At 33.5% G+C, this 24,641-nt stretch overlaps 6 protein-coding genes across 10 annotated transcripts; 1 reads left to right on the top strand and 5 right to left on the bottom strand.

Moving 5' to 3' along the window:
- Positions 1–25: 25 nt before the first annotated feature.
- Positions 26–1,271, bottom strand: AT5G46730 (glycine-rich protein). Of its 2 annotated transcripts, NM_001125914.1 has the most exons (2): positions 660–1,236; positions 180–527 (listed from the first exon to the last, which is right to left on the bottom strand). In NM_001125914.1, the coding sequence occupies exons 1-2, from the start codon at positions 1,216–1,218 to the stop codon at positions 346–348; spliced, it is 741 nt and encodes a 246-aa protein (NP_001119386.1). In that variant the 5' UTR covers positions 1,219–1,236; the 3' UTR covers positions 180–345. The 2 variants fall into 2 exon arrangements, with proteins under 2 accessions (NP_199485.2, NP_001119386.1); NM_124043.3 differs by having other exon boundaries at positions 26–1,271.
- Positions 1,272–5,395: 4,124 nt separating this feature from the next.
- On the bottom strand, positions 5,396–6,154 carry AT5G46720 (AIG2-like (avirulence induced gene) family protein). Its single transcript, NM_124042.3, has one exon. It carries the CDS (start codon positions 6,063–6,065, stop codon positions 5,538–5,540), a length of 528 nt encoding a protein of 175 aa, NP_199484.1. The 5' UTR covers positions 6,066–6,154; the 3' UTR covers positions 5,396–5,537.
- A 4,401-nt stretch (positions 6,155–10,555) lies between these two features.
- Positions 10,556–12,645, top strand: AT5G46710 (PLATZ transcription factor family protein). 3 transcript variants are annotated; one of them, NM_124041.4, is made up of 4 exons: positions 10,556–10,826; positions 11,525–11,704; positions 11,786–12,004; positions 12,191–12,645. In NM_124041.4, the coding sequence occupies exons 1-4, from the start codon at positions 10,764–10,766 to the stop codon at positions 12,407–12,409; spliced, it is 681 nt and encodes a 226-aa protein (NP_199483.1). In that variant the 5' UTR covers positions 10,556–10,763; the 3' UTR covers positions 12,410–12,645. The 3 variants fall into 3 exon arrangements, with proteins under 3 accessions (NP_199483.1, NP_001331703.1, NP_001331702.1); NM_001344696.1 differs by having other exon boundaries at positions 11,357–11,704; positions 12,191–12,632; NM_001344695.1 differs by having other exon boundaries at positions 11,786–12,645.
- On the bottom strand, positions 12,121–14,405 carry TRN2 (Tetraspanin family protein). The gene is made up of 2 exons (NM_124040.5): positions 13,716–14,405; positions 12,121–13,120 (listed from the first exon to the last, which is right to left on the bottom strand). The coding sequence occupies exons 1-2, from the start codon at positions 14,211–14,213 to the stop codon at positions 12,809–12,811; spliced, it is 810 nt and encodes a 269-aa protein (NP_199482.1). The 5' UTR covers positions 14,214–14,405; the 3' UTR covers positions 12,121–12,808.
- A 3,205-nt stretch (positions 14,406–17,610) lies between these two features.
- bHLH071 (beta HLH protein 71) lies at positions 17,611–19,705 on the bottom strand. Of its 2 annotated transcripts, NM_124039.3 has the most exons (3): positions 19,253–19,705; positions 18,466–18,933; positions 17,611–17,972 (listed from the first exon to the last, which is right to left on the bottom strand). In NM_124039.3, exons 1-3 carry the CDS (start codon positions 19,607–19,609, stop codon positions 17,814–17,816), a joined length of 984 nt encoding a protein of 327 aa, NP_568666.1. In that variant the 5' UTR covers positions 19,610–19,705; the 3' UTR covers positions 17,611–17,813. The 2 variants fall into 2 exon arrangements, with proteins under 2 accessions (NP_568666.1, NP_001331893.1); NM_001344694.1 differs by having other exon boundaries at positions 17,611–18,933.
- Positions 19,706–22,575: 2,870 nt separating this feature from the next.
- On the bottom strand, positions 22,576–24,345 carry AT5G46680 (Pentatricopeptide repeat (PPR-like) superfamily protein). Its single transcript, NM_124038.4, has one exon. The coding sequence runs from the start codon at positions 24,128–24,130 to the stop codon at positions 22,724–22,726; it is 1,407 nt and encodes a 468-aa protein (NP_568665.1). The 5' UTR covers positions 24,131–24,345; the 3' UTR covers positions 22,576–22,723.
- Between the last annotated feature and the right edge of the window lie 296 nt (positions 24,346–24,641).

Raw genomic sequence — 24,641 nt, 5'->3', positions numbered from 1 at the left:
AATATTACAATAGCTGGTGGAATGACTAAGGCACAAGGAAGAATCCTTGAACTTCGACAAAGGGATACACCAATCACAACTAACTGATCAAACACTCGGACACTCGAAAACCCTGCTTTAGCCATCTATAGACACAAAGTTGAACACCTCCTCGCAAGAGATTATGCTTTCGATGATATAATGATAAGACAATAAAATATTCAATTATTAGGAAAATACAATACAACGTTCAATAATAATGGATACAAAATGTTTTGAAATAGTAGGCATTTTAATTTGTATACCCCTCCACAGATTATCTTTTATTTTTCAGCCTTTCTTTTGGCTGATCTTAAGTTGGTTTCCTCATGGGGCATAGCCTCCACCGCCGTGACCACCACCACCACCGTGACCTCCGCCTGAACCACCTCCATGTTCACCACCGTAACTACCGCCTCCTCCTTCTCCTCCTCCACCGCCACCACCATATCCTCCTGCTGCACCTCCTCCATAGCCACCTCCTTCACCACCACCACTTCCATAGCCACCTCCATGTGCTCCTCCTCCGCCGTAAGCTCCTCCTCCTCCACTTCCTCCACCGCCACCACCTCCATAGCCTCCGGCACCACCATGAGACCCTCCACCACCAGCTCCTCCTCCTTCACCGCCTCCATAACCACTACCGCCGTGAGCCCCTCCTGCTGATCCTCCACCACCTCCTCCTCCATGACCACCGCCGCCTCCATAAGCTCCCCCTCCATACCCACTTGCACCGGCGCCACCACCTTCACCAGCTCCGTTTCCATAACCACTAGCATGCTCTCCTCCAGCACCGTAAGCTGATCCTCCACCGCCTCCACTACCACCACCTCCACCACCAGCATGACCACCAGCAGCTCCACCATAACCACCACCTCCTCCTTCTCCTGCTCCACTAGCATAACCACCGGAGGAAGCAGCTCCACCACCACCTCCACCGTGACCACTACCGCCACCACTAGCATACCCTTCAGCACCTCCATATCCTCCACCAGCTCCTTCTCCACTACCGCCCCCATAACCACCACCACTCTCTCCTCCATAACCTCCACTACTCACTCCTCCAGAACCTCCACCACCACCATGTCCTCCACCGCCAGAAGCTTGGCCGTAGTTCAAAAGATTGCGGCTAGTGGCGTAGCAAATGCTAACGCCGAGTATAAGAAAAAACACAGTTGAGAAAGCTTTGAGAGAAACCATTGTGTTTAAGTACTTGATGAATAAAAATGGAAAGACTCAGTGAGGTATTTATAGTAATTGGGGTTTGGTATGTTGAGCAGCGGCCACTGTATAAAAGAGTCACATGCTGCCGACCAAAAGTGTAGATTTACTGTCCCTACCATTACTCCTAATGTAATTTGGTTTCAATTTCTTAGTTTTTCGACTTTTTTTCTCAAATTCTTAGTTGTAATATAGCAATCTCCAATGACTAGCTCAAACGTCAATCTCAATCGTCAAAAACAAGGCCGGCTCACAAATATTATGGCCTTGTTTAATATTTAAAATTTATACTCTAGACATATATTTCTATGCACATATTTGGATGAATTATGTAGAGGGTGAATATTTAAGGATGAAACTAAGAAAAAACAATAATGTGACTTATTGTAAAGAGTTTATCTCTTGTGTATATATAAATTCAATTGAATGAGAAAGAGGATACATACAAAGAGCTACACATATATACTCTCTCTCAAGATGTGTGGTCGGAACTCGGAAGCGAGTCCAATCTTGAACTAGAGGAATGAATCCGGACTTGGCTAGATTTTTTTTGTTAGATTTTCGGCTAGGTTATCTACGTACATGATGTGAGTGACATAGTTTGTTCCGGAATGGACCATATCGCATATAAAGTTGTAATAGACCGCAACGTGGTTCATAGAAGATACGCTTGACACATGGATTCATGGATATGTGGGCGTCCTGATGTTGATATCTTATGTTATGTAGACGTCTACTGTGTTTATCAAGTGATGTCCTAATAGAACTAAGCCTTAAACTAACCTCCATCTAATAAAATAAACGTCTACACAAAAACAAATGTTGTAGAAAAAAAAATCGTATTCCCTATAACAACTATATGAATGAGAGAAACGTTCAAGAAAATGTCATTGCTATTTCCTTTAATAACATGTTCTCTGTTGCCACTGGTGTAAATTACTCTAAATATCTTTAACAAAAATAGATTTGGTCCCTGAAATACAGTACTAGACATAAATTTGGTTAGTTCTATTACGGATCTTGAGCGAATGCACATCGAAGCAATTCCTCTAGAACGCTTTAGTATGAACCATACTTCTAGAGTACTTTTACACTTTTGGTAACCATTATATACTTTAACTAACAACAATTAGTTTGGTTTTTAGCATTATAAGTATATGAAGATAGAATGCCATTGACATATTCACTGTTTGGGTTATTAAAAATGGATTAAAAAGTAGTTAGAATATCATTAACAAGTCATAATATCGAGAAGTATATAGTGTTTGAGTATTTCTTTTGACTTAGCTTACTCAGCTTAGCTTCTAATTAACAACCCATTTATTTCCAAACCAAACCATCTTTTGTATATTCTTTTACTTTCACCTACTCATGCTTTGCATTGTTATATAACTAAAACTCTTACTAGCTTTTACATGAAAAGTGAATTTTGACACACAAAAAAAAAAAATCAACATACATGTTTAAACTAAATTACTCAATCAATTACGCAAATAATACACCGAATTAAGCGTTTTAATCCAAAATAGCTTATATAGCTATATTTTAAAATTAAGGTTATAAATAACAAGTCACAATCTCTTGAATTACGGTGTTGAGTAATTCCTCACCAAATCTTCAAACAACCCTATATAGTATCCAAAACCAAATGATATGTTCTTTATTATTTTAGCCTATGTCTTGCATTGCTATACAGCTAAGCTCTTATTTTGATTTACATGAATAAAATTTGCTTATGACATATGCATGACTAATCAAAATTATTTGGAACTTTCAGTAATTTAGCGAAACTGCTTTTAAATAAATTATTGTGTCGAGATTCAATACCAAATAGGCTAGTTAATAAAATAAAATAAAAGTATAAAACCCTATATAGCTAATACTATTTTGATTAGCTAAATACAGTAATTCACGTATAGAAAACTGCAGAAATATATATAAATCTTTATCAAAAATATAAGAAGCCTTATATGAATCCAACAAAAATGCATGCATTAAGAAGAACCTAATTTGCGTGTAATACCATTTTCTAATGAGAGCTTACTTCTAGAAGTCATGATTATTTTAATGCTCGAAACTTTGGTACAAAAACATTTGTATAGAAAATAATAAAGATTTTGGTAAGAAACTACTAGCTAGTAACAAATAAAAACACTTAATAATGGGTGTCTTGCGTCGTAGCATTGCCACTAAGAAGACCAATCAAGATTTCAAGTCATTGGTGCTGTCCAGCCAACGACCACTTCTCTACTTATTATGCCGTAGAGAATACACTGAAATAAAATAATATATACAAAAATAAGTCAATAAGTATATACATTATGCATATTTCTAAACAATATTCTAAAATGCTATCCACATTTTTTAGGAAATTGACTTTAAATCAATGATCAAATGTTCAACCGAATCTTTTTTACATACCTAAAAGAAATACAGATCGATAAGGAAGAATTCAACTTCTTTTTTTTATCTTTGGTTCACCGTAGTACAAATGTTAAAGTGGATAATTTGACACAAAATATTCTTACCGAACTATATTATATCATTTGAGCTAATAATATTCCCTAAAGTTGGCATTTGAGCTAATCTATTAAAAGCTGTTGACATATAAAAAAAATCTCATATGTTCGATAAGAATCTTTCGGTTAATCCAATGAAAATATATAGTACTATATTATGTCACTAGACTAAACACAAGTTTCGATTCGCTTCACTATCCTCATGGGGTTTAAGTTTAATGTCTATGAATTTCACAAATAATTCATTGGAGAAAAGTGTGTAAACCCATTGACAAATGAAGAGCTCAAGCTATTGGCATTGTCAAAAAGGATAAGCACCCAATTTACCCATAATTGGTTCCAGCAAAATACAATTTGTTCCATTGAGTGAGAGAAATAGATGAAGGTAATGATGATACAATATGTCCAAACACATACATATAAATGGCTATATGTACAGTTTTATACACAAAACACAAAGTGGGATATCACATGAAATAAAGCACACACACCGTTGCTGTTGAAGAATGGCGTGAAGAAGAAGCAGTAGGACCAGTACTAGTACCATAGTGCTCTCCTTCTTTCACTTGTCTTCCACGCGTCCCCAAAAAAACTCAATCACTTAAGTTTTGTCAATCGGATCATAGATCCCACACAATGTCCTATTAAGTTGATCATCAAGAAACTGTGTTCCTTTGAATCATCAAGTACAATGTGCAAGTTCAATCCATAAGAGAATAGTTTAAATTTCATAGAGCAACAGTTTCAAACATCGCGGTTATATCAATTATCCTAGTCATAAAATGTTGGATTAAATTTAAAGTTTTGTCACAAACTTGTTACTCGTGAATGAACCGTGTGTTAATTTACAAAATGTCAAGAATGTGATATGTTTGATGGTTTACTCTAATCCGTATAGTCCATAATAGGCATAGACATAAACGAACCGAGCTTAACCCTAACATTTTTAAAACATCGATCACAGTTTTGTTAAGATCGGCCGGGGACTAGTAAGTACACGACCATATCTACAACGATCTTTAGCTCATTTCCGACTCCTGAAGTTGCTAAATCAAATCTTTAATTGGGGATTTGGGACATAGCATCAGGTTTGTACATAAGAGTCTTAACGAAATTGCAATAATTCTAGGACAAAGCTTTTGGTCCCTCACTGACAATGGAGATCACATAGTCTGACAACAACAACAACAAAAAAGTCCACTAGTAGAAATTTGGTTTCTCTCACACATGACACCATCAAAAGAAAGAAAAAAACAAAGTGCGTAGTAGGGTTAGGCATTATAGAGCCGCAAAAGAATCTCCTTTGCCTACTTCTCCTACCACCACTTCATATACAGTAATATGTTACTGCACCACTCAGCATCAATCATCAAATTATAACAGCCCGTGACTCTTTGTAAACACAGATATAACATGTAAATAGTCCAAACACTTACCACCTGAATAAAGTCTTCGTAATATAATCACGTAAAAAGTTTAAACTCTCGTTGTATTAAAACGTGAAAATATGAAAACGTAGTGGAAATAACATTTTTTAACACCTGAAAACTTAAAAATTGGTACAACTTTCGTCATTACAATCTAAGAAACATGATGTATGAATCTTATTTGAATTCAATCAATGATTATAACTTTGAGCATTATTGAAAACTTATAACTCTGCAACTGAATTCAAAATGTTCACTAAATGACTACTAAACTTGAGCATGACCAAGAAGATTATAGGCCATAATCATCAAAGATGGAATTTTGAACATACCCATTGAATTAAATTAGTAATCAATCATTACTAGAAGACACAAAAGTTTCAATTTCATCAAGAACAGAGCTAAACATTGGCCTATCTTTAGGACGAACATACAAAACGCCATCGTTTTCACCAAATTCACACATCCCACATTTACCTTTCTTCTCCCACAATCTCTCACCAAATCCAAAGTGAGCAAAATAAGCCTCAGCCAAGACGACACCGTTTGATTCTTCTTCTTCATCATCTTCCTCAATAACTTCTATTGGTAATCTCTCGTAGTGATTAACTTTGATACCTTCCAATTCATCAAGACGTACAAGCCCACGTTTTGAAACCGAATAAAGCTCGCCTCGGATCTTTTGACCCGACCCGGATTTGTTGATTAAGTAAGGGATCCCATAGAGACCTGTAACGAGCGGGTATTGTAACCGGGTCGTGCGTTGTCCTATGTAAACGGCGTCGTTTGTTGAGATCAGATCTTCTAGGAGGAAATGGTTTCGATGGTTTCTTTTTAACGTTCCGTACACGAATATGAGGTTCTTGTTTGATCCTCCCATGGCGATGAGTTCCTGCGTTGATTTGGTGAAATTGAGCAAGTAACTTATGCATGCTCTATTATGGGCCTAAGAATAGGCCTAATTACATCTAAATTATTTCCTTTGATTCTCTATTATGGGCCTAAGAATTGGCCCAGATAGTTTTGTTCCACATGAGCCAGACTAACTCCACTCAGTGTGATATTGGCGAGTTTCATAATCTTCTCTTTTTTTTTTTGGGTTCCCCAACAAATTGTCTTTACGAGAAACAATTAATTTATCGAACAGATTATTTTTTGTCAAAGAATTTAGGGAAGATATGTTATTATATTAGCTATAAGACAAATACAAAAGTAAAGTATGAACAAAAATATATGTAAACAAAAACCCGATGCTAGTTATTCAGATTAGTAATGATCTGATCTCATTGTCTTAAACACTTTTTGTAATTTGTTTTCTAGTAAAACTTAATAATATCTGTTTGATAAGTGTGGGGCTTTAATTAAAGCATGGTGTGACACACTACTTCACCAATGAGTTCAGATTACTTTTGTGGTCTTTTTTTGTTTATCAGAAATAGTGAAGAGGTCGGCCAAATTTGCTTGGAGTTTTAGATATTTTATAATCATATAGTGGTTGAAGAAAGAAACAGATATTATTGATCATCTGTTTAACAGTAGTAGCATTTTCGCATGGATCACAAATGTGTTTGTTGATGTTTAAAATTTCTAATGACAACAATTTTTCGTTCAGCCAAAAAAGTATATATATATATATATATATATTTTCTTCAACTAATAAATAATCGATAAAAAAGTAAAATATTTAGTTGATTCAACGTTATAATATCCATAAAATTCTTACTACATTTTTTTACCCAGCTATGCCCAATGCCCATATGCACACAAAAAAAATCTTTTAAAATGTAGAGGCATTTTAGCCGAACCAAAGAATAGTGGTGTTGCATTTCCACACTTTTTTGAAACACGACAAAGAAACGTTTAGGTGAATTTTGGACCGCTTTGAACGCATGAAATTAAAACCCTACCATTTACACACTCTCCTCTCGTGTGTTTTAAATTATCTTTGCGCAGAAAAAAAAACATGCCGTGCAAAAAAAGATGTGATCCGTACACAAGACGTGAGAAATGTGAATGGTGTAAGTCAACACTGACCCCAAAAACAGTAATAGTAAGTCAACGGTCATAACATTGAAAGCCGGAAATAGCAACAACAATACACAATGCCGGTTCACTGGACCGGTTGGTTTGCTTCACATATTATAGTTTCACTAAATTTAGCAAAAAAAATCTTCATTAACTGATTGAAGTAGAAAATTACATTGATTTGATGCTGAATTTATGTTACACTAAGTCCATTTCTTCGGTTCATTGTATGGTTATAAAAAGTATTAAAATTAAAAGTTGCGGAGGCAATAATTTGGATTGGTTCCATAAGGTAATAAAACAAAATAATACAAAAGTGTGTGGGAAAGGATGGATATTTCTGGGTCAGATATGGCGTGCCGTGTCTCATTGCTTCACTTTTATTTCAATATTGTATATCCTATGTACGGTATCTAGATTTTTTTCTATAAGCCAAAGCCAGTCCATTTATCCATTATATTTTGTTATTATGCTCGATAATAGTTTTGTTAGCTTTTAACATAGGATACAAAAACCATGAAAATTAAAATACAATCTTAAATTCATATTTTTTACCTTCTTGTTTTTAAGTATATCATTTATTTTATAATTTATTGTTATCCATAATTCATATTAACCAAACGTTTTCATAAACTTGATTTTGTTTTTCCTTATTTCTCTCTTTTTTAATTAGTTTAGCAAAAATGAAAATGAAACAGAACATAACTTTAGCTATTTTCCTAATCAATGTTTTCAGGTTGGTTTGTTTTGGTTGCAACCTAGAAAATTAGTTTCTTTAGCAAGAATATTAAATTGCCACCTACAAAATTTGATTGCAACATACAAAATTAGTTATTAAAATTGTATTACATCAATGAAGGTATTAGTTTAAACACAACTTCCCTTTCAGGTGATGCATGATAGGAATAGTTAGTATTGACTTCGCAACTTAGCTTTCCTAATTAATGAATTTAAATAGAAACATCAACAAAAATCAAACACTAAACACAAAAGGGTATTGCGTAATCACTCATCTTTAAACCTAGATTTGTGCAGTAATCTCCTCCTGATTTGATTAAATTAGTGAGCAAAACATAAATGTATTAGGTTAAATTCTCCCAATTAAGAAGCTTATCTCTCTTTGTAGCTCTAGCTCAACGTACTATGCATACAAGGATACAACATCGGTCCGTTGTTTGCATCACATTCTTTCCAACTCATACTTATGAGTAAGCATATAACAAAAGTCATTAAATACGCATTTTTGTGTATAAAAGCATAAATGATGTAATAGGAATTAACTTATACAAAGATAGCTTTGCATCACTGTCACATTTGTGTGAGAGGTTAGGTTACCGGATAATTAATTTTGTTATAGTCAGATTGGATATCATTAAGAGAAAAATGTTACAACTAACAATATAATAACGTGTAATAACTAAATAAAAAATATAATATTGCTGAATTAATACGCTTCTTATTTTTTTTTTGTTAAGAAATTATAATAACGTTTTTTTTTTGGTGAGGAAATATAATAACGTTTTGATCAAAAGATATAATCAAATAATAATATCCCCTATATATTAATAGAGAAATGCACTTAAGAAATTAACTTTTAGCTATCTTGGTATGTACGCAGATGTCATATTGACGTATCGCAATTAGAGCAATTCTTAACAAACTTGATTCATTATCCATTATTTCTTAATTTACTTACAAAATTTTTCATTATTATTAGATATAAATATCTCAACAACATAAAAATAAAAAACAATTTCTAATTAAAATTAGTAAATAATTAAAAACTAAACTCTAACTAAAACAACCTAATAATTAAGCAACTAATATTTCAGAACTTAATATATAACTACCTTCATTTTTTTATATAAACATAAAAATATATGTTAACAAAGATATTAATAATAATCAATGTATGGTAACAATTATTTCTATGTAAAAAATTGTTGGTTCAGATAAAATAAAAAGGTATATTACATTACATTATACACAAATAAACTTCAGATTTTAAATAATAATCCATAAATGTTCTAATTTACTATAATACATTTATTTAATAATCATTTTATCTTGTACATAGTGCGGAAAAACTATCTAGTAATATAGTATACGCTCTTTTACATAATTAGCTGTTGATTTTCAAAATAAAATAACTAAATAAAAATACGGAAAAGAAAGATCAAATCAAAACGTGAAGGTTGATGATATTAATTCAGCATATATTTTTTTGGTTCAAAAATACTAATTCAGCTGAAGTAAGAAGCGTATATTGGTCAATACTATTTTGCGCCATTGTCAGAATGATTTGTTTCTCTTCCCACTAAAGAATTTTTTTCTCCAGCAAAAGATTCATTACAACCGATAGAACAATACCTAAAAATAGAAACAAGGTAGTGCAAAGTAAGAAACAGCAAATTGATAAATAGCAATATCTTCTTCCACACTGAAAAACTCTTGGTTTTTACTCTTGGTCTTTTTCGCCATATCATATACATCGTAGCATGGAAAACATAACGAGCAATGAAACTCTCCATTCGATCTTGCCACTGACCCGAGACTGTAGCAATTAAAACAGACCAGTTTGTAGAGTATTTGGCCTTGTAAATCTTTTTTGCTATGTTTTCTCATATTTCTGCTGCAAACCAAATTCATATATTTTCTGTACCGATAGTTTTTGTTTTTTTTTTAACCAATTTCAACTATTTTCTATTTCGGTGACAAATTTTTAACCCGAATAAACCAAAAAATTGATTACACCGATCTAAATAAACTGAACCGACTAAGTTTATGCATGAGACATAGTGTTTTGATTTTACGAGAATTTATTGATATGGCGAATGATAAAAATATATATTTTTAATAAAATGCTAAAATCTAGTTTTTGTAAATTGAAGACCTTTTGTCAAATTTTGATTTTAACACTAAATCAAATGGTAGATATGAGATATCAAATTGCAATAATGGAGCAATAACTTTCTAAACACAATAAATATACTTTTTTAAAAATATATTAAAATATCAGAACTTTTCAGCAATGGAAAATGGAAATAGTTATAAGTCTCTCACAACCAATTAATGTGATGACTATATAATAGTTTATAATACATACTTTTTGTGAAAAGAAAAACCAAAAAAGGAATAAAATTTGACGAAATTGATTAATATTTTTGGTGGAAAAATAATAGTGAAAGAGAGAGAGATAAGACCAAAGAAGGACAGAAAGATATTTTTAAAATACCAAAAAAAAGGAAATAATCAAATAAAATTAGAAAATTCCAAGAGGGTTCCTTGAACCCAACGCTTCTTCTTAGGCTCGGGGCTGGTTCGGGATTAGGTTCGGAAATATTATACATTGTCGACATTGGTAGGATAAGTAGGACTCTTTCTCATTGCTTTTCGCTTCGTCTTCTTCTCTCTAAAACTCTTTCTCTGCAAGAAAACCAATCTCTCTCTCTTTCACTTTCTTAAACCCTTTATCTCTCTAAAACCCTCCTTTTTAGGTAAAAAAGTTTTGGTGCTGACTCAAAAAAGGTTGGGTCTTTTACTGCATTTTGAAATGGCGATTGAAGATTACGAGAACCCAAATCGAGAAATCAAACCTAAGAACAGAAGATTCATGGTAAGTCTAACCATAAACCCTTTTCTACATTATCACATTGTTGAAACTCTGTTTTCTCATTGTTATATCCTCTGTTTACATTGTATGCCCTTTGTGTTCATACGAATCTTCTACTCCTTATTTTTCGATTCTAAGATATGGGTTTTGATTGAATTGAGATTTTCCACTAGAAACAAGAGAGTTTTGTGGATTTTCCCTAATTTTTGTTGTCAGATGGTCAAATTCGAGTACTTATTGAAAATGCTCTGTTTTGGTGTAAAGAACAATACTTAATTTTCTAATGTCACAAAGAACAATGCTTGAATAATGTAGTTGTTAGATTAGGGTTTTAAATTGGGGGAAAATGTTGAAGAAGAAGAAGAATCTTGTGATAAAAAATTAGGATCTTTATCGAACTAGATTCACGGCTTAATATTCGATTCCGTACTTATCGCCCTTCAAATTTGCTTCTGTTTTTATAAAAATTTATAAAAAACAGAATATATTCTGCAAGACGAATTTGTGGATTCATTATTATCTTTGGTTGCAAGATTATAAAATAAACCATTAGAGTCTCCTCAAGTCTATGTAAAGGAGGAGACTTTTTTGATAATGTATAAGACAATGGTGTCTCTGGTAGGTTAAAAAGCCAACTGTTTTTTTTTTTGTTTTTTGAGTTCTTTTGGGACAATGGCTCATGAGTTATGTTGTGTTTGCAGGAAGGAGAGAATCAGTGGCCTATATGGCTCAAACCTTTACTAAACCAACACTTTTTTGCTCAATGCAAGTTTCATGGACACTTACCTAGAACCGAATGCAAAATGTATTGCTTAGACTGTACCAATGACTCGTTTTGTTCTCTCTGTCTTTCTGAACACGAGAATCATCGTACCATTCAGGTGTGTTTCATCTCTGAATCCAAAGTTCTCGTATTGTTTAATTCAGGTTTTGAATGTTAAGAAGTTGTTGGTTTGCTGCAGATAAGGATATCATCTTATCATAATGTGACAAAGGTCGATGAGATACAGAAATACTTAGACATATCAAGCATTCAGACATATGTGATCAATAGCTCAAAGGTTTTGTTCTTGAATGAGAGGCCTCAGTCTAAGCCTGGTAAAGGTTTTACTAATGCCTGCATGGTCTGTTATCGTGGCCTTGCCGAAAACTGCTTCCGCTTCTGCTCTATTGGCTGCAAGGTACATTTACCTACTTACACTCCAATTATCTTCACACGTTAAGCATCCATTACCTCCCTTGTTTTGTGGTTACTTCTAGTTAATTACAGTAGAAAAGTTTGAAGCTTTTGACTTGCTAAAATATTGGAAAGAGTCTTTCTTCTGATAAACTTCTTATCTGTGTTTTTGTGGTGATTGAATCAAAAGGTTGCAGGAACATCTGGAGTCTTCCAGAAGAGAGTGAAGCATACAACGAATGACTCAGATAATTCAAACAACAGTTCTGGAGTGGAGAATAACAGTTCTGGAGCAGAGAATGGTAATTCAAATCTGCAGAGTCTCAGTCCACCTACACCTCAATTTCCTCCTCGTTCTCTGCGAAAGCGACTAAGGAAGGGAATTCCTCACCGAGCTCCATTTAGTTGAGATTGTGATCAAGAAAAAGAAGAAGAAGCTTGTGTTACGTAGTGCTATGGATTAGTCAAACAACTAGTAAGTGTATATATATATATACAATATCTTCTTGTAAAGTTTTGGTGTGATGCAATGAGACTAGACAGTGAGTGGTTTATGGTGTTTTTATGACTATTTCCTTGTTCTAAATTTTGTTTTTGATTAGATTATATGACAAAAATAGATAATTAGTTAAGTTTCACAAACCCAAATCAAAGATAGATATACAACATAATCTTCCAGTTACAACGAATGTTCAGGTAGTTCACACAAAAACATACTACAGGGGCCAAAACGTAGAGAAACTAAAATACAGGAATCCAGTAAATATTAAAATTCCTCGCAGTTTTGCCACTAAACTTCTCATCTTGATCAAGTATAACCCTGCTTGTACTTCCTGAAAATATCCTCAGTTTCCGCATTACGGAATGCGCAGCACCCGATAATGTAGACGATAATCAATCCGATAAGCGCCAAGAGTAGAAAGATATCCGCTTTTAACCAATCTACCTTAATATTTGCGAGCAAGCCGGCTTTACAAGAATCACAAGTGTAACACAAAGTGTTTTGGTCATTGCTCCAATTTAGACAATCCATATCAGCAGACATATCTATGGGACTTATCCAATAAGTAGGATTAACAAATGTGAATCCACATTTTGTTGGGGGCTTGCAGCAACCAGACTGAAAGTAAAGAAATGGGGTTAAATTTAAATAATATAAAATATTGGGGCCAAAAAAGTAGTTCGGCGTGACTGATTAAGTGCACATAGTGGAAGAATCTAGAAAGTTGGGACGTTTTATATTATTTTATTAAAAGGTTAAACTTTTCCAGTTTTTGGTTCCCACAAAGCCTATAATAAGCTAAGAATCATTTCTAATTTATAATTTCATTACCAATCCACCTGTTCTTTTCATGGCCATTCGATTTCCCCCTGTACTTTTTATCTATTCAATTTACACCCTAAATTTGAACTCGATGTAATAATCTTCAACTGAATTTTCAGCTTTTTTTTCTAATCAAAAGAATATATTTCTGAGTCTTTTAAGCGACAAACCTAACAAGCAAAGCACCAATTCTATCTACATTTCATTACCACCCCTTTTCTTTTCATAGCCATTAAATTTTCACCCCATACTTTCTCATATTCATTTTACACCCTAATTTTCTTCCACTAATTAACAAACTTAATGCAAAAACTAATTAACAATTACAAGCAACAAAACAACAGAGAAAAATTGAAAATGTATTTGAATAAAATGGGAAGAGGATACTTACTTGAATGGGATCAAGATGAGCATTGAAGAAATCTTGAGCCAAAGTGTATCTCTGATTTAGTTCAGGGCAAATGGTAGTTGTACTCAAACAAGTACGAATCCTTTCCCATTTATAAGATCTCTGAACTCTTCTACGTAACCAACCAGAGAAATCTTGAAGACTATACTCAAGATAAGCTCTACTTGGTTCTGGATGACCAGAGCCTCTTATGGTAACCATGTAAATAAATCCGACAAGGCAACCCAAAAGTACAATGAGAATAAGCATGGCGATTAAGTAAACAACAAGAAGCCATGTGATTCTCCAAAACCCTCCAATGAAACCAGCGAGACCCACTAAGAGGATTAAGACTCCGAGGATTATTACTGGCCATTGAAGAAGCTTGACGCATGAGTTTACTGTTCCTATGGCTAGCCAGATTCCGGCGCCGATGACCGGAATGGAGAGGAGGACGGTGATGAAGTTTATGCAACCAATTACATTGTTGCTTAAAGGCATCTTTTTTGGGAGAGATGAGAGTTTTAACTCTGTTTTTGTGTTCTTGAAATCTGTTTGGTTTGAAATAGAGAGAGAAATAGAATTGAACTTAAAGAGAGACAGAAAAAGAAAAAGATTCACATGTGTGAAAAGTGATTAATGTTTTATAAATATGTTTTTGGTTTGATGGGATTTAGGGTAATGGTAATAATTGAGAGAGAGAGACAGATTTACATGTGTGAAACTGAATAAAGCTTATATGAAAAAGAAGTAACTATTTGAGAAAAAGGTGGATTTATCATTTCTTAAATTAGGTATATTGACTTTATCTATCTTAAAAGAGAAAACAATCAAAGCTATATATTATTACACTTTTGAAAGTATATTTTAAAATTAGTGTATTGGTTTTCAATTTTGATTACCAAATGTGAGTACAAGATAATGTTGATTTAATGAGTTAATCATAAGAAAATTTTGGGAAGATGAGTAAATGACACACAAATTTACAAATACGCTAAGTGTCTAGTTTTCTTATGCTCTTCTTATCATTACTGTATTTAAGGTGAGTAAAAGATAAGTATTTAATAAATTAAACAATATAATAATAATTTACACACATATTTCTTAATTTGAAGATATCTAGATAGTTAAATTTCATTATTTTTCAACATTTCGATAACATTTATGCTTTTAGAAAATTATGAACAGCTTATAATGATTAAATTTAAAGCTTAAAAACTAACAATTCGCATAAAAAACAATCTTCGAAAATTAACCAGAAAAAATCTCTAGTAAGAATTGCAAGAAGTAGGTGAACAAAAAAAAAAAAAGAATTACCAGAAGCAATAACCGATCTAGCATTCTAAAGGCTCAAAACATTCGTCTCTTGTTTTTTTTTTTGTTCTCATGTGTTATTGAAAACCTTTGCGTTTATGTTAGATTGGAACTTCTACATGAACTCACATAAGTCTACTTTTCCGAACTTGGTTATACACGAGAACTTCTACGTGAACTTACATGTCTATTTTTAATACTCAATCACATACACGAGATTTTGATTCAAAAAATGTCATCCGAACTCGGAAACCTTATAACTACACAAACTCTTTATTACTTGCATCTTTTCTTCTAGGACACTGAGACGTGAGAGAATAAGTCTTCACCGGTCGAGATACTAGACTAGAAAAGGCACCAATAAGCGATACCCAAATCCAATTTCACAATGATAAAATCCATTTATTGGTATCAGTGGCGCATCTTCTCTAGAATGTATTCATAAGGTAAAATGGTAAACCAGAAATTGTCTATTTACCGCATAATCTGTTTTTTTTTCTAAAAAAAAATCCTTACAAACCTTATTTTGAAATTCCTTTTTATTTATGTGCAGTGGATAATACCACATGGAGGTCTCTCTTTGCTCAAGTTATCTCCTGAATTAAGACAAACAAACAGATTCATTGAACTTGGGAGACATTAACTTCCACAACAATTTGTGAACTCCATTGTGTTAGAAGATTCTATATGCAGTTGTGATGCATCTCTAGTGTGGAAGAGCCGATGCAAATATTTTGTCCCATCTCGAAGGACCATATTTAGTAATCCTCATTATTACAAACAATCTTAGCCCTGGGCACAAGTACTCGCTACTCGGCAATTACTCGCTACTCGGTTCGTACTCGTCTTGAAAATTCAAGTACTTGTCATAGGCAAGTCAAGTAACAAGTCGGTTTATTTTATTACTTGCAAGAGCAAGCCAAGTATCAAGTATCATAATTTTTTTTGATACTTGACTCGTTACTTACCTCGTTTTGATACTTATCCCGTTACTTGCCTCGTTACTTGCATCATTTTGATGCTTGTCCTTTTACTTGCTCTGTTACTCGTTATTTGTACATGTGACTTGTGGGATAACTAATAATTAGGTCTGGATTTTTTTTTTTTCTATTACTTACCTTGTTAATTGTTGAACATTGTATATTTGTTACTAACATACTAATGCTTAAATTATTATAACAAATTTATAATTTTGGTTTGGTCTATAAAAGCTAAAATTTTAAAATTTATTATAACAAAACTCATTGACCTTAAATATTATGTATGAAATAGGGTTTTTTATTCCAAATATTTTAGGTTCAAGTAAAAGTATTTAATTTTGACAAGTAACAAGGTGGGTCAAGTAACTTGCAAGTAATTAAAATTTAGACAAATACTTGGTAGACCAAGTACTCGTTTTAACAAGGCAAATAACAAGCCAAAAATCCAATTACTTTGACAAGGCAAGTCAAGTCACAAGTACCTCCAAATCGGCAAGTACTTGCCTTGTGCCCAGCCCTAAACAATCTTAGTTAAACGGGAGAGATTACGCGGGTCTATGTATATCTTTTCGTGTTCTCTCAACAAATGCAAGTATTTTTCACATAAAGGTACATATTAATAGAACAGAAAACAAAAATCAAATACATATCCTAATTTCTTTTTATATACAGACATTAATTGTATATATGCTAACAATCTAAAAACAAAATAAATTTGTTTCTATTCCCTTTATAATAAACAACAATACCCTTCTTAGAACGAACCAGTTATGTGGAAAATGTGAACATGTTGACCAAATTCGCATGGAGTCCAAAGGAGATAATGAAGAGAATCTTTATTTCGTGAAGAAAAGTCAAGATTTCCACTTCTTTATGGGTACAAAGATCGTCGGTTACGAGTAAAGTCGAATATGATAAGCATTGAACGAAAAAAAAGCAGCGGGTACCAAAAAAATTGTGTATTGTACCAAAATGATGAGCATTTATCATCCTATCGAGTATGAGTGCAAATTAAGTCGAAAGATAGCAAACAATTTTGGAGAAATATAAACCTTGTCCGAATACTAAAGTGAAGTACTCTCGCCTCTGTTGCCAGCCTTGGTGGCCTAAAGCTAGACGGATATATCAAATAAAGCCCATATCTAAAACTATTAATATGGGCCACTGGAGAAAGGTCCATAAAATAGTGTCGTGGATGTTGATGGTAATATAACAACATAAGCAACCGAACACAACAATCTCACTCGCAATGATGGCGGATGTCTTAAAATCTTCTGTAACAGAATATCCAAATTAATTTATCACAAAAAGATTTTAATACGATTACACATTAACACGTAATTGATTTCTTTAGATTTTTCCATTTGCATGTTACAACTTAGCCTCTTAAATTGACAACTATCTCCATAAAATATCATCTGTTTAGCCCTTGAAATTTTATAAACACACTTAAAAAGATTTTTAGTATATACTCTCTACTAACTAATATCCAAGATCGAGAGCCTAGCTAAATTTTTTGATGATTTGTATATATAAGAATCCAGTTATATATATAAAACAATTCAAACACTCACAAGTGTACTAATTTATAACTTAATTACTATCAGAAAATGCATAAAATTAAGAGTAAAACAACTAATATGTTATGTGCCATTATAAATTCACATTTAGCCTTTACAAAGTCAGAAAAAGAACCTAGGATTTTAAAAGAAAGCTTATGTGTTTCTTCATTCTGAAAAAAAAAAACTAAAGATGTGCTATGTGATAAAATTAAAAGAAGGAATAACAACAACAAAAAAGAGATTTCTCAGAGAGAATGAGTGACATTTGAGTGATTCAAAGAGAAGTCAAATGGTAATTCTGACATTGATGAGCAACAAAAAGGCTCCTCTTCAATGATACTTAGCATGTGGTGAACTGCTCCTGCAATGTCATCTACTGAACTTAGCTGGCAACTCTCTTCCACCTTTCAACATCCAATAAGAAAATGATTTTACAAAAATAGCATAATGTGAATTTGAAAAAAGCTTCAAATTGTTACAATTTTTATAACCCACGTGGCAATAATTGAACCTGTTTTCAAGAAATGGGTGAAAAATAAGAAAAATGACTCCACCAAGTATGGTAATAAATGTTGGACCAAATCTAGTTAAGAGCTCATAGACATTCCTTTTATATGCTCTGTCCCTTGGACCGCACATAATCGACCGTCTAGCTTTAAATTCCTAACATATATTCCCAAAATACCCCTCAAGTCGCATTTGAACAAATCCGGTTTAGCTCCGGTTTGTATCACCCTAGTTACTGATAGAGTTTTTTTTTTTTTTTCATCAGTTACTGATAGAGTAAATAGCATAAATGTCCTATCTTGTAATCTGTTTGATCTAAATACCGCACAAATTGCATTGAAACTAATCCGGTTTAGTCCGGTTCAGATGATAGGGTTTTAATTTTATTACCTTAGCGCTGATGGAGTAAATAGCATAATTGTCCAATGTTGTGACACTAAGGTGAAGAATGGAGAGGGACAGCGATTGTAGAGAAGCCACCAGCTTCGAAAGCTGCGGCGGTTTGGTGGTGGCCAACGTGCTCCACCGGAAACCTCTTCTTCTCGACAAGATTCTGATGTTAGCATGAGTTTCGATTAGAGTCACCTCAAGATCTTCCATAGGGGTTTTCACCGAGCTTGTTGAGCCGTTCCTATTCTCTTGGCTCGGATCGTATGAATGAAGAAAGAACTGCGATAGAGATAGTGAAGATGGTTGATGAGGATTCTCTTGTTCACCATTTGAGTCTTGACTTGTTGAAGAAGTAACCGACTGGTTTAATTTAGCATTATGATGTTTTTGAGCTTCAAGAGATAGTAATTTGTGTTCAAGTTCTTTGATGAAATCTATGGCTCCACCAACTATTGAAGCTTGATCACCCTTTCATGGGGAAACAAATAAATCCACCAAAACAACATATAAGTAAACAAATAAAAACCCAAATATATATTTAATAAAAAATCAATTTTTTAGAATTGGCCATAAATATTGAAAATCAAATAGATTTAAACCGTTAGAATGAATCTTTCATAAAAAATAAAACTCAAGATGAAAATTTAATCTTTTTCAGTGAATTGTAAATATTAATTGAAACCCAAATCGAAATAGTAAACCATTTAAAAAAATTATCCATAAAAATTGAAACCCTACTTGAAACTTTACAAACATTAAAAAGAATATATATCCATAAAAGTTAAACCTTGTGAGCAAAAGGTTGAGGCATGAGAGATCGCAAGACAGAGAGATGTTGATTCATTTGTCTTCTTCGATTTCTTTCGACGGCAATGTGAGTCATTCGTTGATTCTCAGCTTCTTCCTCGTTTTTGCAAACCCTAGGCTTCCTCCTCCGCCGCTTCTTCCCTCGATTCGTAGCTGGTGGTTGTCGCTGTGGTGGCGGTTCTTGATTAGATATCTCCGAAATTGTGTTCTTCGATATGATGACATCATTTTCCGGCAATGGCTCGAGATCGACGAGAGACTTGAATGGAGTTGGTGAAAGAGTTTCAGAGAGCAAAAAGTTTAAAAGACCGTTTGATGATAAAGCTTCTAGAGTCATTTCTCTTCACGAAGTTTATTCCTTATTGAATTACTAAGTATCATTGATTTATATAGCAACATTCCAAATCTTTAATTTATTGTTTTCGAAAAAAATATATAAAGGTTATAAATATTTGCGGGCGAAAACGACATTTTCGAAAAAATAAAAGGCAATGATTAAAAGGAAATTTTTTTCTTGACAAACGTTGAAGCTATGGTGCTCTGAGTGTGTGTACATGTGAGACATTATTTGATTGTGATCGGTACTATCATGGAAGGGTACTTCTGAAGAAAACTTAATTATGGACTTTGCTGAATGCCATACTTTTTCTTATTAAATCTTGTAAAAGCTTGACTATTGCTAAAAACATGCATAATCACATATATATTCATTTTCATGTTTCCACATATTATCAGTTGCAATTCGTACACTTGACTAACTTATTATCACAAACCTAAATTATGATAAGAAGAGATACAAAGATCATATGATTTCTCAATATATGTTTTTTTTTTTCTTTTTCTCGAGTCATCTATTTTGATCATATATTTTATTTTATATAAGAATTTGGAAAATGGAAACATAAACCACATGTACTCGATATAGGTTAATAGTTCAGCCAGGTTTAACCGATGAAGTTATCGACTTCGAAGAAAAGACTACGTTTACCATGCTTTGATATATGTTTAAGGAGTTGGCAAAAATAAATGACACAAGCTGTATAAATTGTAATCGTTTACCTAAAATCATAACGTACAATTTGTTTTTTGATTAACTCATAGTGTATAAATAAATATAAAATGCATATGTATATATATTCATAGATGAGAAAAGGATTAGAGAAGGAAGAAGAGCAATGGAGTGCTGGTGGCACGTGAGAGGGGTCAGAGAGAGTCTAAGGTCTTGTTCTTTTCTCGAAATCGTGGACCATTCTTTCTTTTTCACTTAATTACCCTTTTCACTACTCTAAAAACCTTTAATCTTTTTACATTTTTCAAGTTTCAACCTAAAAACAACTCTTTGCAACCCCCAAAAGGAACCATATGTAATTCTTGTTCGTTGCAAAACTCAGACTTCTATACAGAAATGTTAACGCAATTGTTTGCATAGTTGAATCTCATTTTTACGTTTGAGATCATGCGTTGGCATTTTACCGAAAAATGTTTGAAGACTTTTATAATGCAAATGCAAAAACAAAGCGTATATATGTGATATGGTATTCGATAAAAAAAAAAAAAGGAAGAAAACTCAATCATCTAAATGGAGACCAAATTCCAAATATTCGACTCAAGAAGAAAAACAAATGGGACCAAACCGGTTAGGTATTTAGCAATGTTGGACCGTGGGGACCGGACAATAACATACACGTAAAGAGACAAATGAGTGCTGGAAGAAAGCAAAATCTCACAATTGCTATTTATTTTCCTCTTGAATATATATATATCCATAAGATTTTTTTTTATAATATTGGGAAAAGTGAGTAATTATTAATTGCAATTGTATGCTTATAATTAAAAAAGGACTGTCTCCATTTCATCAGTCAGTTTTGTTTGCACATTAGAAGGACCAGAAGAAGCTATGAAGGTAAAAAACACAACCCGTGATTTAAAACAAATTTCTCTATTTATTTAAATTACTTTTTAACTATCTGCACTTTTTTGTTTTTTTCTGATACAAATTGTCAGATCTCTCAAAAACAAAAACAAAAAACGTTAACTTTCACGAATTAGACAACAGCTCCGGACACAAAATCAATCAAATATTTTCGGTAACAGAAACAAAACACTCCATGCAAAATTCTACAAGTGATAAAGTGTACAAAACCAAATTAACGACCTATAATTAGACTACAATTACTAAATTTGTTTATTCGTTTACCACTCAACAATGGCCGTTGCTCTAATACCCAAAAAGGGAAAATGTTAACTTTCACGAATTTGACAATAGCAAGCGAAAATCAAACAATACTACAATAGTATTAGTTTTAAGGTATCTAGTATGTAGACTCCTTTTATTCTCTTAATTAACCTTTTGGTTTATTTTGAGTCTTTTCATATAAGATTTCTTTGTGACGACCTTTAGGGTTAGAGTTGTTTTATCGGTTCGATTTGTTTCCACCACTAGGGTTTTTGGATGATCTCAGTATTTATAATTGCTAAATACAATTCACATTTGTTATGCTAAGTAAAGTATACACACTTAATATTAATCAGACTCTATTTGTTGGTTAATTCAAAACTATATTCTCTTAATCTCTTTGACAAGCAACAAAAACCTTTTGCTTCCAAGTTCCAACGTCTCTATCTCTCTTTTTTTTTTTTTTTGGACAAACTCGTCTCTATTTCTTATCAAGAATTTAACTTAAAAAGATTCCTGTGAATGTTTTTAAACCTAGAAAACGTGTCTACTCTAATCTGATTCGTTGCATCAACAAACAAACACGTGTTCATGTCTCTAAAAAAATTCTGAAAACATCATCTCTAACATGCAATAGATCTTTGTACTTACGTAGAGAGATTAAGAGAAGTCAGTGTAACATTTTACAAAGTCCGAGAGAGAGAGACGACAATAACAACAAAGAGGACGAAGAGCAGTAACTGTTCTTGTCAGATTTGTCCACGTCGAGAGACTAGACTCAGTCTTATCTTTTAGTCCTCTGCAAAAAAAAAAAAAAAACTTTACTGTTTTCTGTTAAAAACAAAGAAACCCAAATAGTAAAAAGTTCTAGAGAGTAGGTTCATAGTTCAAAGATTAGCTTTTTAACTGTGTTCAGAAGCAGCACATGAGTAACATGGCTTCGTTTTTGGGACCAGTGGTTTCAAAAGTGGTGTCTTTGGTCATTTTGTCTGAAGTTACTTTGGTCCCTTAATTCTTAAAAGACTCTGACCAAAACTCTAATCAAATGACTAAAATTAAACAAAGTAACTGATAAATTATCAAAAACTTAGCTATATTGAAGAGCTTGTTGCTTAATAACTCGAGTCATTGATATGGTTGATGAGACTTTGGCTAATATTACAAATATTCAAATGGTTAAGAGAGTTGTCAAATCTCGACTAGAATTTAGTATGAAAACATCCCTTATGCTCATGTACAATTCAATAATTTTTCTATTAGATACTTTTCAATGTCTTAAGGGTACATTAGTGTATTACACTCAATAGCTGCTTTGATTTTGATATGTGTCTTCCTTGCTGCTTGGTAAGATACCGTCTCCCGTATGCCGGACAACACTGCTCGTCTAGCCGATGACGGAATCTTCATTCCTTTATTGTAACACGACAAGAGCAGCTTCGAAGCACAAACAAGCCGTCCGTCTTTGCATAGATTATGCACAACAGAAGTGTAAGTGAACTCATCTCTAACTTCCATTGACGCAAACAACCTCATTGCACGATCTACATGACCTGCTTTGCACAACCCATCAATCAAACAGTTACAAGTGACAACACTCGGCTGCATCCCCATCTCTCCGATACATGCCAAATGCTTCTCGGCTCCTCCCGTATTGCCTATATTTAACAAACCATTGACTATAATCGTATGAGTATAGTCATCAGGTTTCAACCCCTTCATCTCAATCTCCTCCAATAGATCATCTACTGCATCCAAGTTCCCATCTTTAAAATACAAATTCAACAATGTATTGTACGAAACAATGTCTTGACTCCTTGTACCACTTCTCACAAGCTCGTGCATACACTCATACGCCTCCTCTGCTCTTCCGGTTTTAATCAACGCACTAACAACCGCACAATTCGCAAACCCGTCAAACGTATACCCTTCTTTCTTCATCTTCAAAAACAACTGAAGACCTTTCTCAATCCTCTTAGTCTTAAAATACATTTTAAGCATCGTTGTATACGTAACCGCATTCGGAGTATAGCCCGATTTCTTAAGCTCTCTCATCATCCAATCCACAGAACCAACCCTTCTCGATTTACAAAGACCATTGATGAGAATATTATACGTCATAAGCTCGGGTTTAACCCGACTCTTCAGATGCTTAAACAACTCAATCGCATTATCCGTATGACCGCTTTTACAAAGCGCATCAAGCAGAATGTTATAAGTATCAATCCCAGGAACCAACCCAGCTAAATGAATATCCTCATGAAGAATCTTAAACGCTTCTCCATGTCTCCCTAATTTGAAGTAACAAGACATTAAAGTATTATAACTCCACATATCAGGAGACAAACCTGAGTGAAGCATTTCGTCGAACAGTTGGAGTACACGATTCAACATCAAGTTTTTAGCAGCTCCTGAGATCAATGAATTGTAAGTAGTAACATCTGGTTCGATCCCAGCTTCTCTCATACGACGTGTTACAGCATAAGCTTCGTCGATTCCAATGAAACGAGTGTACCCTTTGATTAGAGTGTTGTAAGTGATCACATCAGGAAGAACACCTAATCTGATTCCGTCTATGAGTAATGTTTCTGCTCTCTCCAAGTTTCGAAATTTGCAGAGAGAATTAACGCTTATGTTTAATAACTTCGTTGAGATTCCTGGGAATTTCATCAATCCACGAACCATTCTTCGAGATTACTAAATAGAATCGACATAGAAGAAGAATTGTAGAATTGTTAGGGGTTTTAGGTAATTTTGAAACGTGAGGATCACGGATTTTGCCACATATGGAAAAGAAAACTCCAGAATTAGAAGAAAAAAAAAATCGAGAATTTAGGAGCAGAGAGCTTGACGACGACGAATTTTTATTTTGATCTTCTAAACGACACCGTGTATTATTAAGTTAAATGCTGTCGTTTAAGGCCATTCTCGCAAAAACGACGAGGAGTAATAATACTAACTAAAACGCTGTCGTTGATGTTTATTGACCATCCTTGCAAGTAAACGACGCCGTATAAATAATAAAGATATAATCTCTGTAATTAGGAAAGAATATTTGTTTCGAATTATGTGCTATGCTTTTCTTCTTCTCTCGTATTCTAGTTTTAAACCTGCAATAATACGGTAGTTTCATGATCTTGTTGATGTTTTAGTAGCTTTTTCTAATATCTCTTTTGCATGTTGTTATCTGAAAATG

Source organism: Arabidopsis thaliana, chromosome 5 (assembly GCF_000001735.4).
Source record: "Arabidopsis thaliana chromosome 5, partial sequence".
Classification (NCBI taxonomy): Eukaryota; Viridiplantae; Streptophyta; class Magnoliopsida; order Brassicales; family Brassicaceae; genus Arabidopsis; species Arabidopsis thaliana.
Note: the sequence above shows the minus strand (reverse complement) of the source record. Positions and strands in the feature narration are given on the sequence as shown.